Source organism: Malaclemys terrapin, chromosome 1, assembly GCF_027887155.1.
Source record: "Malaclemys terrapin pileata isolate rMalTer1 chromosome 1, rMalTer1.hap1, whole genome shotgun sequence".
In the NCBI taxonomy this organism is placed as follows: Eukaryota; Metazoa; Chordata; order Testudines; family Emydidae; genus Malaclemys; species Malaclemys terrapin.
This window is the reverse complement of record NC_071505.1, coordinates 132,631,815-132,649,368: the sequence shown is the minus strand read 5'-3', so window position 1 is coordinate 132,649,368 and position 17,554 is coordinate 132,631,815. Positions and strand designations below refer to the sequence as shown.

The 17,554-nt window shown below is 43.5% G+C and overlaps 1 protein-coding gene across 1 annotated transcript; it reads right to left on the bottom strand.

Annotated features, from left to right (window-relative positions):
* Window positions 1-1,211: 1,211 nt before the first annotated feature.
* Window positions 1,212-17,396, bottom strand: LOC128830632 (secreted Ly-6/uPAR domain-containing protein 2-like). Its single transcript, XM_054016500.1, has 4 exons — window positions 17,332-17,396; window positions 7,769-7,845; window positions 6,678-6,788; window positions 1,212-1,470 (listed from the first exon to the last, which is right to left on the bottom strand). Exons 2-4 carry the CDS (start codon window positions 7,815-7,817, stop codon window positions 1,361-1,363), a joined length of 270 nt encoding a protein of 89 aa, XP_053872475.1. The 5' UTR covers window positions 7,818-7,845; window positions 17,332-17,396; the 3' UTR covers window positions 1,212-1,360.
* Between the last annotated feature and the right edge of the window lie 158 nt (window positions 17,397-17,554).

The window sequence follows — 17,554 nt, the reverse complement described above, 5'->3', positions numbered from 1 at the left end:
TGGGGGGAGTGTCTGGGCTGGGAGGGGCTGCAGCTGGGGTGGGGGGGAGTGTCTGGGCTGGGAGCTGCTGCAGCTGGGGGGGGGGGGGGGAGTGTCTGGGCTGGGAGGGGCCGCAGCTGGGCTCTGTGGGGAAGGGGGGGCAATAAACAGGAACTGGGTCGTCATAGGGGTTTCTTTAACTTTCTACTCCTGTGTGTGTCTGTATTGTTGCAGACATACTTGCTGACAGGTATTTTGAAATAAATTACTGAAATAATTGAAACTGGCATGATTTATATAGTGTTATTTTGACAAATAAAATTTGCAGAATTATAAAATATTGTGCTCAGAATTTTTTATTTTTTGGTGCAGAATTCCCCCAGGAGTAACCCTCTCTGCAAGGCTCCTAGCCCCAGGCCCTTCAAGATACAGTGACACCCTCCAAGCAGCATTCATTCCTGGGAGCACTTCTTCTCTATCCATATCCTGATTAGGTCCTTATATGTATATCTATTGGGCCTTTCAAACCCTCAAAAAGCCATGCCATGCCATGTGATGGGGTGGGCTAACCACTAGGTCCTACCATTCTTAAGGGAAGACTTCACTTGAAACTTGTATTCTGCTGTATGGTCCTCTTCATTCAGAAATTTTATCTCAGTAGGTTTCATGGAATCCTTTCACATGCATTAGCAGAGCTGGGTGGGGAGCCCAGAACTGCAAGGGATATGGTAGGGAAGGACTGAGGGGCATTGGCAGATATCTGTGGGGAGGCAAGAACTGGAATAACAGGGGCTATTCCAGCGCAAGTTAGAAGGTCATTGGCAAAGCTGTGTGAGGATTCCAGGGCTGGAATAGCAGGTACTTCCCCAGTGCAGGAATAAAAGGAATTAGCAGTAACCTGTGTTGGTGTATGTAAGTTACTGAATAGCAGGAGATACCATGGCACAGGACTGAGATAAGCTGGCAGAAATACAGTAAATCCAGGAGTGGAATGACAGGTGTGCTACAGATCAGAATTGAGAGCTGTGTATGGGGAAAGCTTGCAGCACCTGTCTGTAACCTGCATTATCAGCCTCCACCTTTATGTGCACCAGTTAAATGGGAAAGGTTGTCGCATTTAAAAACTGTTAGTACACGGACATAAAGCCAAAGTCACTGCAGCTGATTTGGGGCTGTAATATCCTTTATTATTAGTGCTGCCCATGGAGTCACTAGTACAGCTGCTGAAAACATCCACAGTTAATACGTGTTCTTCTCTAAAATAAGAATAAAGTGGGAGAGAGAGATGATAACAAGGCCCCTCAGTGAGGATTTCCAGTCACACTGCAGGGGGAGAGGGACATCCTGCTGGTGTTGGTTTTGAGAGTGCAGGAGCTCCTGTCTATTGGTTGCACCGGTTTGAGTCGCAGCAAATGACCTGCACTGCAGACCCCCCCATGGCCATCAAGATTTGACATTCGTACGTCGAGGAGCATCGCTTAGCGAATTTACCTGGGAGACAGGAAGAGAGAGGGGGGGGGGAGATGGAATACCTCCAGGGATTTTGTGACTGGGCATACTTGGGTGATGCCACCACGTATTCCCTCTTCACCTTCTGCTTCTCCACCTTTCTTCTTTCTTCTATCCCCTCCCTCTGCTCCTCTATTCTTCCCTTCCTCCTTATCCATTTCCTTGCTATTTCTCCCTGTTTATCTTCCCTCTTCCCTTGTTGCTTTGTCTCTCAGTTTCCCATCTTACACCTAATTGCCTCTTGTGGCACCATAGCTGTTATCCAGCAGCTTTCCTTCTGGGTACAATGGGCAGGGTTGGGCTGGATCAATGTTAATTCTCTTCAGGCCCTTCCCACACTCATCCATGGCTGGGGAACTTGGTCAAAGACTTAGGCTTGACCCATCATGGCTGCTGAACACTTAGCTTCATATCACAGGAGCCAGCAAACAGAGCTGTAAACAGGGAAGTTTGAGTGGGACTTTGGGGAAGGGAGCATGTGGTGTTTTGTTTTTGTTCTGGTATTTGGGTTTTTGGTCTTGTTTTTTTGTTTTTATTTTTCCTTGACAGGCGTTTAGGTGGGAAGACTATGATGGATACAGAGGTAGTAGTGGTGGCGATTGAAGGAATGAAAGAGACAATGAAAATGACTGGATGTGGAAGCTCTGTGATGTACATGATCCTGGAGAGTACCCGAAAAAAGCTTTGTTTGTATGAAGTGCTGCCTGATAGAGCTGATGGAAGAGAAAATCTGAGGTTTGGAGATGCAGGTGGACACTATGGTTGAGTTCCGAAGGGCATTCAAGCAGGTGATGGAGGGAAGGAGAGAGGAGGCTAAAGGAAAAAATCAAAATGTGCAGATGCAAGCTGGACTGAAGAACTCGGAGGGGAGACTGCTGGATGAGGAAAGTGGCCAGTGGAAGCATATGACTATGAGAACCAGGCAGAGGAAAAGACTGGCTAGTGAAGGAGAAATAGAGCTCAGGAACAGGTTTGTTGACTTGGCACAGCAGGCAGTAACTGAAGGAGGGAGGGCAAGGAAGAAGAGAAGAGTGGCTGGACCTGTAAGAAGAGGGGAAGAGTCAATGTAGATACCCAAAGTGCAGAGCCCCAGGAGGATACAGGCTGACTCACAGAAGATTGCAAGGGAGAACAAAAGACAAGAGGACTTGCAGACAGAAAGAACAGAAGGAAGGCCAGAGAATCACACCATGACCAGGAAGAGGCCGGTTTACGTTACTGGGACTCCCTATTAAGAAGAACAGACAGGCCTGTCACCAGAGTTGATCTGGAGAACAGAAAGGGTGTGCTGTCTGCCAGGAGCTAAGACACAGGCTGTGGACCTGAGACTGAAGAGGATCTTAACGGGAGCAGAAAAAATTCCACTGATTCCCCCTCATGTGGGAACAAATGATAGAGCTAGATTCACACTGGAATGTATCAAGGGAGACTATGACAGGCTAGGGAAGATGCCTAAGGAAATGGAGGCTCAGGTGATCTTTAGTGGGATTTTTCCCTTCCCTAGAGAAGGAAAATGAAGGCAAGACAAGATTATGATGATGAACAGATGGCTCAAGCAGTGGTGCTATAAGGAGGGTTTTGGGATGTTTGACCGCTGGGAGGCATTCATGGACAGAGGACTGTTCTCATGGGATGGACTCCACTTAAGTGGGGAGGGAAAAAGACTTCTGGGATGGAGGTTGGCAGAACTGATTAAAAGAGCTTTAAACTAGGAACTCGGGGAAGATGGTTGGGAGATGCTCATGTAATCTCCACACTTGATTCTGTCATTGAGCAGGAGAAAAATCAAGTAAGAAAGGATACAGCAATGGAAAAGGGAACCACAGTGAATAGGAGAATTGCCATTAAGAGGAAAGATAGTGCCAATACCAATGAAGCTAACAGTCAGGGAGGCAATACTGGCAGTAGAATGATTGTACCCCGTTGGGCGAGGAATGTGGGCGAAGCAAAGCATCAACAATTAAGATATTTGTTCACCAATGCAAGGTGCCTGGGTAACAAAATGGAGGAACTAGAACTACTGGTGCAGGAAGTGAAACAAGATATTATAGGGATAACAGAAACATGGTGGAATAATAGTCATGACTGGAGTTACAGGTATTGAAGGGTATGTGCTGTTCAGGAAAGACAGAAATAAAGGCAAAGGTGGTGTACTAGCATTGTATGTTAACGATGAGGTAGACTGTAAAGAAATTAGGAGTGATAGAATGGATAAGTCAAAGTCTGTTTGGGCCAAAATCACTTTGGGGAAGAAAGCTACTAGAGGTTTCCCTGGGATAGTGCTTGGGGTGTGCTACAGACCACCAGGATCTGATTTGGATATGGATAGAAACCTCTTTAATGTAATTAATGAAAAAAATACTACTGGGAATTGTGTGATTATGGGAGACTTTAACTTCCCAGATATAGATGGGAGAACCAAGATTTTCCTGGATGTGATAGCTGACAGATTTCTTTACCAAATAATCACTGAACCAACAAGCGGTGATGCCATTTTAGTAGTGAAGACCTCATAGAAGAGCTGGTTGTAGAGGACAATCTTGGTTCAAGTGATCATGGGCTAATTCAGTTTAAACTAAATGGAAGGATAAACAAAAATAGATCTGCACTAGTATCCTTGATTTCAAAAGGGCAAACTTCAAAAAATTAAGGGAATTAGTTAGGGAAGTGGACTGGACTGAAGAACTCAACGATCTGAATGAGATGGAGGCTTGAAATTACTGTAAGTCAAAGTTGCAGAAACTATCTGAAGCCTGCATGCAAAGCAAGGGTAAAAAATTTGTTGGGAAGGATTGCAGACCAAGCTGGATGAACAAGGATCTCAGATAGGTGATTAAGAGAAAGCAGAAAGTTTACAAGGCATGGAAGATGGGAGAGATCAGCAAGGAAAGCTCCCTCTCAGAGGTCAGAAAGTGCGGGGATAAAGTGAGACCTGCTAAAAGCCAAGTAGAGTTGGACCTTGCAAAGGGGATTAAAACCAATAGTAAAATGTTCAGCAGCCATATTAGTAAGAAAACAAGGAAAGAAAAAGTGGGATCGCTAAGCACTGAGGATGGGGTGAAGATCTAGACATGGCCCAACATCTAAACAAATACTTCGTCTCTTGTCTCAGTTTTTAATGAGACTAATGAAGAGCTTAGGTGTAGTGGCAGTGTGGCTAATGAGAACGAGGTTATGGAGGCAAAAATTACCACATCCGAGGTGGAAGTCCAACTCAAACAGCTTGATGGGACTAAATTGGCAGACCCGGATAATCTCCATCCAAGAATATTAAAGAAACTGGCACATGAAATTGTAAACCCAATAGCAAGAATTTTTAATGAATCCATTAACTCACGGGTTGTACCCTATGACTGGAGAATTGCTAATATAGTTCCTATTTTTTAGAAAGGGAAAAATTGTGATCCAGGAAACTATAAGCCTGTTAGTTTGACCTCAATTGTATGCAAGGCTTTGGAACAAATTTGGAAGGAGAAAGTAGTTAAAGAAATAGAGGTGAACAGTAATTGGGATAAAATACAACATGATTTTTCAAAACGTAGGTCATGCCAGACCAACCTGATCTCCTTCTTTGAGAAGATAACTGATTTTTTAGACAAAGGAAATGCACTAGATCTAATCTACCTGAAGTCTAGTAAGGCATTTGATACAGTTCCACATGGGAAATTATTAATGAAATTGAGAAAATGGGGATTAATATGAGAACTGAAAGGTGGATAAGGAACTGGTTAAAGGGGAGACTGCAACAGGTGACACTGAAAGGTGAACTGTCAGGTTGGAGAAAGTTATTAGTGGAGTTCCTCAGGAATTGGTCTTGGGACCAATCTTATTTAACATTTTTATTAATGACCTTGGCACAAAAAGTGGGAATGCGCTAATAAAATTTGCGGATGACAAAAAGTTGGGAGGTATTGCCAATAAAGAGGAGGACCGGAATCTCATACAAGAAGGTCCAGATGACCTTGAAACCCAGAGTAATAGAAATGGGATGAAATTTAATAATGCAGAGTGCAAGGTCATGCATTTAGGGACTAACAACAAGAATTTTTGCTATAAGCTGGGAACTATCAGTTGGAAATGACAGAGGAGGAGAAAGACCTGGGTATATCAGTTGCTCACAGGATGACTATGAGTCACCAATGTGATGTGGCTGTGAAAAAGGCTTGTGTAGACCTAGGATTCATTAGGAGAGGTATTTCCAATAGAGACAGGGAAATGTTAGTACCATTAGAAGGCACTGGTGAGACCTCATCTGGAATAATGTGTGCAGTTCTGGTCTCCCATGTTTAAGAAAGATGAATTTAAACTGGAGCAGCTGCAGAGAAGAGCTACTAGGATGATCTGAGGAATGGAAAACCTACTTTATGGGAGGAGACACAAAAAGCTTGGCTTGTTTAGGCTAACCAAAAGAATGCTGAGGAGAGATATGATTGTTCTTTATAAATACATCAGAAGGATAAATACCAGGAAGTGAGAGGAGTTATTTAAGTTAAGCGCCAATGTGGAGAAGAACAAATGGATGTAAACTGGCCAACAAGTTTAGGCTTGAAATTAGATGAAGGATTCTAACCATCAGAGGAGTGTAGTTCTGGAACAGCCTTACAAGGGGAGTAGTGAGTACAATAAACTTAACTGGCTTCAAGACTGAGCTTTATGGAGGGGATGGCATGATTGGACTGCCTACCATGGCATATAGCTGACCTGTGATGGCTAGCAGCAAATATCTCCAATGGCTGGTGATAGGACATAGATGGGGAGGGCTCTGAGTTACTACAGATAATTCTTTCCCAGGTGTCTGGCTGATGGGTCTTTGCCACATGCTCAGGGTCTAACCGCTCACCATAATTGGGTTCAGGAAGGATTTTCCCCTGGGTCAGATTGGCAGAAACCTTGGGAATTTTTTTGCCTTCCTCTGCAGCATGGGGCATGAGTCACTTGCAAGTTTAAACTAGTTTAAATGGTAAATTCTCTGTAACTTGAAGTCTTTAAACCAAGATTTGAGAAATTCAGTAACTCAGCCAGAGATTATGGGTCTATTTCAGGAGTGGGTGAGTGAGATTCTGTGGCCTACAATGTATAGAAGATCAGACTAGATGATCAAGAGGGTCCCATCTGACCTTAAAGTCTATGAGTCTATAATCTGAAATGTCTGTGACCCCAACCTGTTCCACTGACTCTATCCTACTTACCAGTGGAAGGGAAGAACATTGTAATACATTGATCCTGGTTCATCCTACATTTCTCAGTGGTGGAGCATCTTCCTCCATTAGGGCAGTAATAACACTCCAGAGACACAACGGCTAAAGGAGGCAGGAGACAAAACACAGAGGTTCAACAGGACGAAGGCCAAGGTCCCTTCTTCCACTCAGGAGTGATTGAAATGCAAGGCCTTCCCACCAATTTTTCTTTGTGGGGGCAGGGGAGATAGAACAGAAGGGTGGCCCTGCAGTAGAGTACTAGCTTGGAACTTGTGAGACTTGGGTTCATTTCTCTGGCCTGCAATAGACTTCCTGTGTGATTTTAGGTAAGTCATTTAGCAACTCTGTGCCTCGGTTCCCCATCTGTACAATGGGGATAATAGCACTGCCCTGCCTCCTAGGGGTATTGTGAAGGTAAAAACATCAAGGATTGTGAGGTGATTGGATACTATGGAAATGGGGTGATATTAAGTAGCATAGATAGATATCTAGCTATGGAAACATGCAGCGTTGGTGGCAAGAGAAGGGTGGATCTGTGTCCGATCTTGTTTACACTTGTCTGAACTTGTGGTAATGTGTGGGGTATGCATAGCATAGTAACAAGCTGCATTAGGCAGGGTGCACCCCCACTGTGGTGTGTAGCTGCACGCAGCAGTGAAAGCTCTGGCAGGGGGAGGCAGTGGGGAAAGGTGCCCACCAGAGCCTTTTCCCACCAGCAGAGTCTTTCCATGCAGCAGAGAAAAGCTCCACAGGCGGGAGGCAGTGGGACAATAATGTCTAAAAATGGCAGTGCAGATGAGGGAGGCACGGCTTGGGCGAGGAGAGAGCTGTGCAGTGTACACACCCTAGGGTTCAGGTGTGTAGAGCACTGTACTCACATAAGCAGAGTCTCACTGCCTGCACTGCTGTTTATAGCTGAGCTAGCTGGGCATACAGCGTCTGTACCCTACACCCTGCTGTAAGGTGTAGAACTACCTTTGTCTAACTTTTCCCTTCTAAGGTTTCTTATTGAACAAAAGGGTCAATTAGAAAACATGAAGGATGGTGAGAAGCAACTGAGGCTTTATAAGCAGGGGACTCACCTTGTGCCATCAGCGCTAGGGCGAGCACACACACAGTCAGGTTCCTCATTTTGTGTAGAAAGGCTTTAAACAGACACCTGGGGATGAGAGCGAGCAGTCAGTCTGGGGAGCTGGCGTTAGGAGATGGCAGCACATTTTTTTTTAAAAGGCAGTGTAATTAGTGGGCTGCATGTGGAGAGTCACCACATCTCAGAGCAGGGAGGTGGGACTCCCTTACTAGACAGCTCTGGCCTGCCATTTTGGAACCCTGTGTTCACCTCTGATCTGGAACGATATCTGAGTCAGTAGCGGCAATTCAGAGAAGAGCCACAAAAACCTCAGGGGATGAGGGACTGACCAGTGAGGAAAGCTCAAAAAAGCTAAGTACCCAGAGCTGGGGTTAGTGATGACAAAGGGCTGGGTGGGGAACATGGTAACAGTCTTTACACAACTGAATATGTAAACACCATGGAGGTAGAGCGAATTTTTTAGGGATTGTAATGGGACATAACAAAGAGTGATGGGGGAAAGTTCTGCTAAGCATCCTACGCGTTAGTTAATATTTGGCTTGTATTTTTAGGATAGTACATGTGTTATAAAGGCTTCCTCTCCAGCACATTGGTAGTTCAGTATGTGACTAGATGTCATTCTTGCAGTTCACAGGGTACTGTTGCATTAGTCCACCAGAGACTGTCACACAGAATAACACAACTGAGCCAATGCAATTCAGTCTTGGTAGTTGTTAAACATAGGGGGACCATAGGATACATTGCCTTAATGTTTGCACAATCTACTCATGATGAAGCACTCTTGTATTTGGACACAGGATGTGTAAAGTCTGCAAAAGGACTATAGTCACTGTTTACATTCCCCAGGGTGCAGTCTGGACTGATGGACTGCTGTGTCCTCTTAGCTCTCCAGCCTGGGATGCCTTTTACTTTGCTCTGCTGTTGAACAGCAACCACTTCAAGTTCTTCTCACTCACGGTCACCAGTATTTAAAGTCACCCCCAGCTGAGTACATGAATGCTATGCCCAGCCATCCATGAATTACATATTGGGTAAGACCAGTATATCCCCAGTCCCAGCCTTGCTGCCCCAGAAATGTGTGTCTTACACTGTTCAGTACTTTCCTGGACAGTGTAAGCTCATAGATAGTCCATCATTCCGACACTGGGTAATGAGCATGCACTAGACTTGTTGACCTAAGTAGAGATTTCCCAAACACTTCAATCAAACTGGTTTAGATAAAACAATAAAACATGTTTATTAATTAGAGAAAGATAGATTTTAAGTGATTATAAGTGGTAAGGCATAAAAGTCAGAATTGGTTACATGAAAAATAGATAAAACCACAAGCTAACACCTAATTGAACTTAAAAGCAAAATGTCTCTCACCATAAGCTGCAACACTTCACAGACTAGATTTCCTTTCATACAGGCATCCACACCCAGTTGAATGTTCTTCAGATATTCCTTGATGCCGTGAGCAGAGAGATGGAGGAGAGGGATGACATGGAGGTCACTGTCCCTTATTTTTTTATACCCTCCTCCTCTCTTTGAGGATGGCCCCCTACTGGCATGTAGACAAAAAGTCCCCTGTACGTGAGATTCGAACTGTCTTTGGGATGCAATATAAATGTCTGGTTTATACCTTCTCCCCTGCTGGCAGCTGGCCGGTTAAGTATGTGATAGCTCATCTGACTTTGTTGTCTGGGGTTGCCAGTGTGTCTTTGTCTCTGAAAAGTGGGTTTGTGGGCATTACCCAGAACCACAACTTGTTTTAGTAACAATCATATAACCAAGTCTCATAATTTTACATGCCGTGTTATACACATTTCAACAAAATAATAATATTCAGCAGATTCTGAGTTTTCAAATGATACCTCACAAGACATACTTTGCACAAAATATATCATAACCATACAAAAGTGGAGAGCATGCAGTACAGGGTATCACAGTCACACTAGAGGAAATGCTCAATTTGGAAAATGATGAAAATGTTTAGTCTAGACTAGTAGAACTGCTTCTGCCAATTAGGGATGCTGAGCTGAGCAAAGGTTTGCAGAAAAAGGCCCTCATAATAAAACCACAGGCATTCTCTAAACTTCCCCTGTAGTTATTCAGCCTCTTTTTAATCTCTTTGTTGTGATGCTGACAGAGCGGCTCAGGCCAGAGCCGTAGGCCAATTCACATGGCACAGAATTCACATGCTACGAATCAATTGGGCTTAAAGATGAAAATTTAAATTTGATATTGAGAGTTCTAAGCGTTAAAGATCAGTCAAAATGAATGAATCACAGTCATATGAGGGTCTTGGGAGAAAAGACTTTGAGGAGTTTTGCTCACAAAGGGGGTTATATTTTAAGAAGAAAAACTCATATCAGGAACTGAGAGCTTTGCTCATAATCCGTGACTAGGCATCAAAAGACTCCCCTGCTGCAGCGGAACTGGCCCGCCTGTGACTCCTGAAAGCTGAACAAGCACGTGAGCATGAAAAAGAAATGGTGGAACACCAAATCGAGGAGAAGAAAGAAATTGAGGAAGTTGAGGAGAGAGCCCACCAAAGACGCATGGAGCAGGTAACAGCTGAGCAAGAAGCTCCCATTCCTGGGGAAGCAAAAGGAGCAGCCTCAGACTGTGGCAACATTCCCTCTGAACAGCAAGGAATGGGAGAAAGCCTGTCCAATTTATCATGAGAGTGACCGCATTGAAAAATTCCTGTCCACCTTTGAGAGACTGTGACAAATCCATAAGATTCCAGAGGATAAATGGATGCCTATCCTCTTAAGCAAGTTGACTGGAAAAGCCGGACAAGTTTTTAATGAAATGGAGGTTAGTGATGCTATGATGTATAAGAACTTTAAAGTAACCATATTGAAAAGGTTTAAGATCACTCCTGAGTCCTATCGACTGAAGTATAGAAATCTTAACATGTCTGACAATATCACTCATGTGGAATATGTGTATATGATGCGTAGTTTTGTGAAAAAAATGGATAGTTGGCAGGGTCTGAAGGTCGCTATGACAAGCTGTTTGATTTAATGGCACAAGAGCAGTTGTTATGGAGACCCACTGATGAAGTAAAAATGGCCATCTGTGACAAAAAAAATCCACAGTTTAGAATGCAACAGAAATTGCTGATGAGTATATTGAGTCAAGGGCTGAGGAGGGATGTAAACTTTCAGGGGAAGGGTAATCCCTCTGCTCCCCAGGTCAAAGGGGATGAGTGGGTCTAGGAATAAACCTAACCCCAACTTTGTTAAAAAAACCTCAAGGGAGCCCAGATATTGAAATCTCTTACTCTAAGGGAAAACAGGCAATCTGCCATCACTCTGGGGCTCCTGGCCATATAAAACTTGCCCAAAACTTAAAGTTGCCCCCAGAATCTGCACCCACAACCCCCACCAATGCTACCACCGAGAGTGCCAATGCTACCCCCTTGATTGCAGAGGAAATTGTAGTGGAGGAGAATAGCCTCGTAAATTATATTAGAACTGAGTCTTGGGAAGGTAGTGAAGAATTTATTAAGAGTGCAAGAATGAATGGCATTGAGTGTACAGGATGGAGGGACGCGGCATCACAAGTCTCACTTAGGTTAAACAAAGTGTGGTAAGAGCAGAGGACAGACCTCCTGGCAAAAATCTAAATAGTTTAGCTTTGGCTGATTTTTCTGTGACTGTTCCTCTAGTGAAAGTCCACCTTGAGTTGGAAAGATTTAATGGAACTTTAAATGGGACTGAGAATATATGACACCAGGCATGAAAACAACTGAGACTTTTTGCTGCCTTTTCTTCTATATGCGTACAGAAGTGTATCCCAAGAGTCTACTGGCTTTGCCCCCTTTGATCTCCTGTGTGGGAGGCAGGTGAGGGGACCCGTAGATTTGATTTGAGGCTCTTGGGAAGGTAGTATTGAGGAAACAGGACAGCCAGTAGGGGAGTATATCACTCATTTTAAGGAGAATTTGCAGGTTATGATGGATTTAGTGCAACAAAACCTTAAGAAAAGTCAGGAAACTCAAAGTTTAGTATGATCGATGTAGTGAAGAAAGGTCATTTGATATTGGTGATTTGGTGCGAATATTAATTCCCATGAGGAAAAAGAAAATGCAGGCTTATTGGGAAGGATCTTTTGAGGTGATTCAAAGAGTGAATAAAGTCACGTATGATGTAAGGAAGCCCAATGGCAGAGGAGCATGCAAACAATGCATATCAATAGATTTAAAGCTTACCATGAAAAGGAGATAGCAGTAAAAATGATCTATTGGGCTGATCTGGAAATGCTTTCTGCGACTTTAATTGATTTAGTCAAAGAAAGCAGGGAATAAACTCCTCTAGAAAGCATTGCGTTTGGGAATGGTTTAAGTCCAAACCCAAAGCAGGAAATTCTGGCCTTTTTAACAGGTTTTTTATCACAAACCGGTATTTTCCAACCAGCCAGGTCTAACTGAAAGATTGTGGACTCCATTCAAAACTTGGGGCCTCGCCCAGTTCCAAGCAGAGCATACTGGGCTAACAGGGAAATGCAGAAGCAAATTCAGGAGGAGGTGGAAAGCATGCCTGAAATGGCGGGGGTTACAAACATTTGCCAGAGCCTTTATCGATGACTTGGCTATTTTTAGTAGCTCCTGGCAAGACCACTTAAATAATGAGGGAATTGTGTTACAAAGGCTAAGAGACACCAGCCTCACTATCAAGGTCTCCAAATGCAAGATGGGAACTGCAGCAGTATGCTACATAGGCCACAAGGTGGGCAGTGGGTTGATTCACCCTGACCCTTTAAAGATAAAGGCCATTAGAAGCTGGCCTGGCTCTAGAACAAGAAAGCAGGTCAGATCCTTTATAGGTCTGGCCAACTATTACCCGTAGGTATGTAAAGGGATTTACTTACATTGTGGCCCCATAACAGACCTTACAAAATAAGGGAAGCCAGACTGGGGTGGTATGGACAGAGGTCTGTCAGAGAGGCTTCCAGAACATAACAGAAACTTTGTCTAAGGACAAGTTTCAGAGTAACAGCCGTGTTAGTCTGTATCCGCAAAAAGAAGAACAGGAGTACTTGTGGCACCTTAGAGACTAACAAATTTATTACAAGCTATCAGGAACAGTATCCCTGATAATGTCACAGCTAACCTGGTGGCTGAACTTTGTGATTTTGTCCTCACCCACAACTATTTCACATTTGGGGACAATATATACCTTCAAGTCAGCGGCACTGCTATGGGTACCCGCATGGCCCCACAATATGCCAACATTTTTATGGCTGACTTAGAACAACGCTTCCTTAGCTCTCGTCCCCTAACGCCCCTACTCTACTTGCGCTACATTGATGACATCTTCATCATCTGGACCCATGGAAAAGAAGCCCTTGAGGAATTTCACCATGATTTCAATAATTTCCATCCCACCATCAACCTCAGCCTAGATCAATCCACACAAGCGGTCCATTTCCTGGACACTACTGTGCTAATAAGCGATGGTCACATCAATACCACCCTATACCGGAAACCTACTGACCCCTACACTTACCTACATGCCTCCAGCTTCCATCCAGGACACACCACACGATCCATTGTCTACAGCCAAGCTCTAAGATATAACCGCATTTGCTCCAATCCCTCGGATAGAGACAAGCACCTACAAGATCTCTATCAAGCATTCTTAAAACTACAATACCCACCTGCTGAAGTGAAAAAACAGATTGACAGAGCCAGACGAGTACCCAGAAGTCACCTCCTACAAGACAGGCCCAACAAAGAAAATAACAGAACACCACTAGCTGTCACCTTCAGCCCCCAACTAAAACCTCTCCAGCGCATCATCAGAGATCTACAACCTATCCTGAAAGATGATCCTTTACTCTCACAGATCTTGGGAGACAGACCTGTCCTCGCTTACAGACAACCCCCCAACCTAAAGCAAATACTCACCAGCAACCACACATCACTGAACAAAACCACTAACCCAGGAACCTATCCTTGTAACAAACCCCGATGCCAACTCTGTCCACATATCTATTCAAGTGACATCATCATAGGACCTAATCACATCAGCCATACCATCAGGGGCTCGTTCACCTGCACATCTACCAATGTGATATATGCCATCATGTGCCAGCAATGCCCCTCTGCCATGTACATTGGCCAAACCGGACAGTCTCTACGCAAAAGAATTAATGGACACAAATCTGACATCAGGAATCAAAATACTCAAAAACCAGTGGGAGAACACTTTAACCTGTCTGGTCATTCAGTGACAGACCTGCGGGTGGCTATATTACAACAGAAAAACTTCAAAAACAGACTCCAACGAGAGATTGCTGAGCTAGAATTGATATGCAAACTAGACACAATCAACTCCGGTTTGAATAAGGACTGGGAATGGCTGAGCCATTACAAACGTTGACTCTATCTCCCCTTGTAAGTACTCTCACACTTCTTATCACACTGTCTGTACTCGGCTAGCTTGATTATCACTTCAAAAGTTTTTTTTCTCTTAATTAATTGGCCTCTCAGAGTTGGTAAGACAACTCCCACCTGTTTATGCTCTCTGTATGTGTGTATATATATCTCCTCATTATATGTTCCATTCTATATGCATCCGAAGAAGTGGGCTGTAGTCCACGAAAGCTTATGCTCTAATAAATTTGTTAGTCTCTAAGGTGCCACAAGTACTCCTGTTCTTCTTTTTGCGGATACAGACTAACACGGCTGTTACTCTGAAACTACTCCAGCTATGTGAATAATGTAGCTGGAGTCGACATAGCTTAGGTCGACTTACTGTGGGGTCTTCACTGTGCAGCGTCGACAGGAGATGCTTTCCAGTCAACTTCCTGTACTCTTCTCAGAGAGGTGGAATACTGGGGTCAGCTGGAGAGTGCACTGCCATCAATTTCGCGGGTCCTCAGACTCATTAAATCAATCAATACCAGATCTTTCCTACAGGCATTTCCGTGGTTTCTTTCCCACAGAAAGAAAAACTCCCACCTACCTGTCTCCTGAGTCTCCTCTCCCTAGTGCCCTACAGTCCTTTCTTTATAGGAACCACCCAGTTTGGTTCTACCCAGAAGGATCCACTCCAGAATTGTCTGTCTCCCCTCCATAGGCTTGCCAACCCTCCAGGATTGGCCTGGAGTCTCTAGGAATTAAAGATTAATCTTTAATTAAAGATTATGTCATGTGATGAAATCACCAGGAATACATCCAACCAAAATTGGCAACTGTACCCCTCCAGGTGGTACAGAATGGGCTAGTTGGACTCCTCGGCTCCCCTTAAACCATCACTTGTAATGTGGAGTTTATAAATCCCATCACAGCTTAATGTAGTCTGATGCGGCTCACCGCTGTGAGCGAGTATCTCAGGGCAGACTTTCAGAAAACAAGGGCAGACACCCCAAACTGGTTGTATGTTCTATACTTAGTTTTCACCAAGCCAGTGACAAATGTGAACTCCTGGATCACTATACCAGTCTTACCATGGCGTCACAGACAGTCCGCTCAGACTCTCCAGCCTATCTTGCCACCCAGACAAACTGAACTTTGTGATAAAAGGTCACTCAAACCAAAAATCACATCACATTTAGGTTGCTCTCAGTCCCAAGAGGCCAGTCATTTACCCCGGATCAGCTGGTACTCTAGATCTTACAGCAAAGACAATGCTGGCAGCCAATTTCTATAGTAAAATAACTATAGGTTTATTTGCTAAGAAAAAATAATGAGAGTTATTGAGAGGTTAAAGGAGGTAAAATATAATAATGGGTGAGTCAAAGTCTGTAAGTCCAAAATGGTAGCAGAGATGTAGTAATCTGCCAATTTCCCAAAAGTCTTTTCAGGGCTGCCCAGAATAACTCCGGGGATCTCCATCTTCTTATTCAGTTATTCTACCCTGTTATAATCCGAACAGTCCAGAGATGATGGATTTCTTCCTTAATCCATATTTATAGCTTTTCCACACAGAAAGCAAGTGGTTAGTGTCTTTACCCACATGGGTTTTTTTCTTTGATGACTGATAGTGAGGAATGCACTTAGAGTCCTTGACCTCGATCATCACACACAATGACCACTTACTTTGAAATAAGCATTTTCTGTTAAAGTTCTTAAGCCCTTCATTAGCATTTCACAAGATTTCTTTGATGGGTAATTTAGTTACAGGGATATACATAATGTACATGCCTGCCACTACATTATAATAGGAATAGATAAGTGAAAACAAAACAGTTAATATCTCCTTTGATCTCTATTAACACACAAGTGAATTGGCCTGAATGTATGCTAATACATTTAACTCCTTTGATATTCACACAAAAGTGAATTGGCCTATGGCTCTGGCCTTAGCTGGTCTGTCAGCATCAGACCCCCAACGCAAACCTGGTATAGAAAAGGGTGTCACTGATGCACCTGATTAGACCTTAGGGTTCCCCCATTCTTGATAAGGCATCATCAGCCATTATATTCTCCTTTCCTTTGATGCAAATTATATCCATGTCAAATTGCTGTAGGGCTAGTCTCCAACAAAATAAATGAGAATTGGTTCCCTTAGCTTGGTGCAGCCATGTCAAAAGGGCATGATCGGTTAAGCAATAAATTTTTTGTTTCACAATTAGGATTTAAGTTGCTTAACAACCCAGATAGTGGCATAACACTCTTTCTCAATGACAGCATAATTTTGTTCAGGGGGCGGGGTCAGCTTTTTGCTTAAGTAGGCAACGGGGTGCTTCTTACCCCCCACTCCATCTTGTATCAGTTCTGTGTCCAACCCAATGTTAGAAGCATCAGTGCACAGCACAAATGGTTTGCTGAAATCAGGGCTGACCAAAACAGACTCCAACGTTTGTAATGGCTCAGCTGGAGTAGCGTAACTTAGGTCGACTTACCCCAGTAAGCCCTTACATACAATATGAATGGCGCTCACAGTGGATCTTCATTTCCTCAGCCTGTGCATAAGGGCCAATATTTTAAAACACAGAGATCTAAATTTAGATGGCCAAGTCCATATTAATGCACTTTTATACATGTGGGCTGAGTTTCTGAGGTGCTGAGCACCCAGAGCACAGCACTTACTGAATTCTCCATTAGTTGGAGTGGCTCAACATCTCTGAAAATGGGCCACATTTAGTTAGTTACCTAACTTTAAGGCCATATACTTTAAATGTTAGCCTTTGTGTCCTGAACTGTTTTGTCTGTAAAACTCCTTGGAACAGAGACTATGGACTAGATTTCTTAAAGGGATTTAGGTGCCTAAAGAACAGGTTTCACACTAGGTGACTATCTGCATATTTAGGTGCTTAAATACCTTTTAAAAACCTGGCATTAGTCTTCATCTACTAATATACACTGTACAGCACCAAGCATCCTGTGGGTGCTAAATAACATACTTGTGAATTTGTGCTCTACAGAATTGTTAGAAAAAACCTCTAACTTCAGTAAAACCAGGGAACACACAATTGAATTTCAGGCTGGGGTCACAAACATAGTTTAGATTAAAATGAGTTTTATGAAACTGGAATCTGTGACACTGAGCGTTAGACTCTTTCATTCTATTCATGCTGTTGAAGTTTAAGCAAGGGGAAAAAAAACTCACATACCCGGTTTACAGCTGAAGCACAGGGCGATCTGTTTCATTGCTGCTGTGTAGCACTACTGGTTTATATACTTCCCCACATGCCTTTCTCACTCCACTCTGCTGCCACCCAAAAGACATGGAACTTCCTGCATTTGTTGACTTGGTTTTACGATCTTTCTGCATAGGGAAAACAGAGGGAAAAACACCCAATAGCACCCTTGAGTAAGCTAGTGTTGAAACACTTC

Coding starts and splice junctions, on each gene's coding strand:
- LOC128830632 (XM_054016500.1), bottom strand. CDS start 7,817: ATGAGGAACCTGACTGTGTGTGTGCTCGCCCTAGCGCTGATGGCACAA. Junction 6,789..7,768: donor CCTAGCGCTGATGGCACAAG/GTGAGTCCCCTG, acceptor TGCCTCCTTTAG/CCGTTGTGTCTCTGGAGTGT. Junction 1,471..6,677: donor AATGTTCTTCCCTTCCACTG/GTAAGTAGGATA, acceptor CCTGTCTCCCAG/GTAAATTCGCTAAGCGATGC.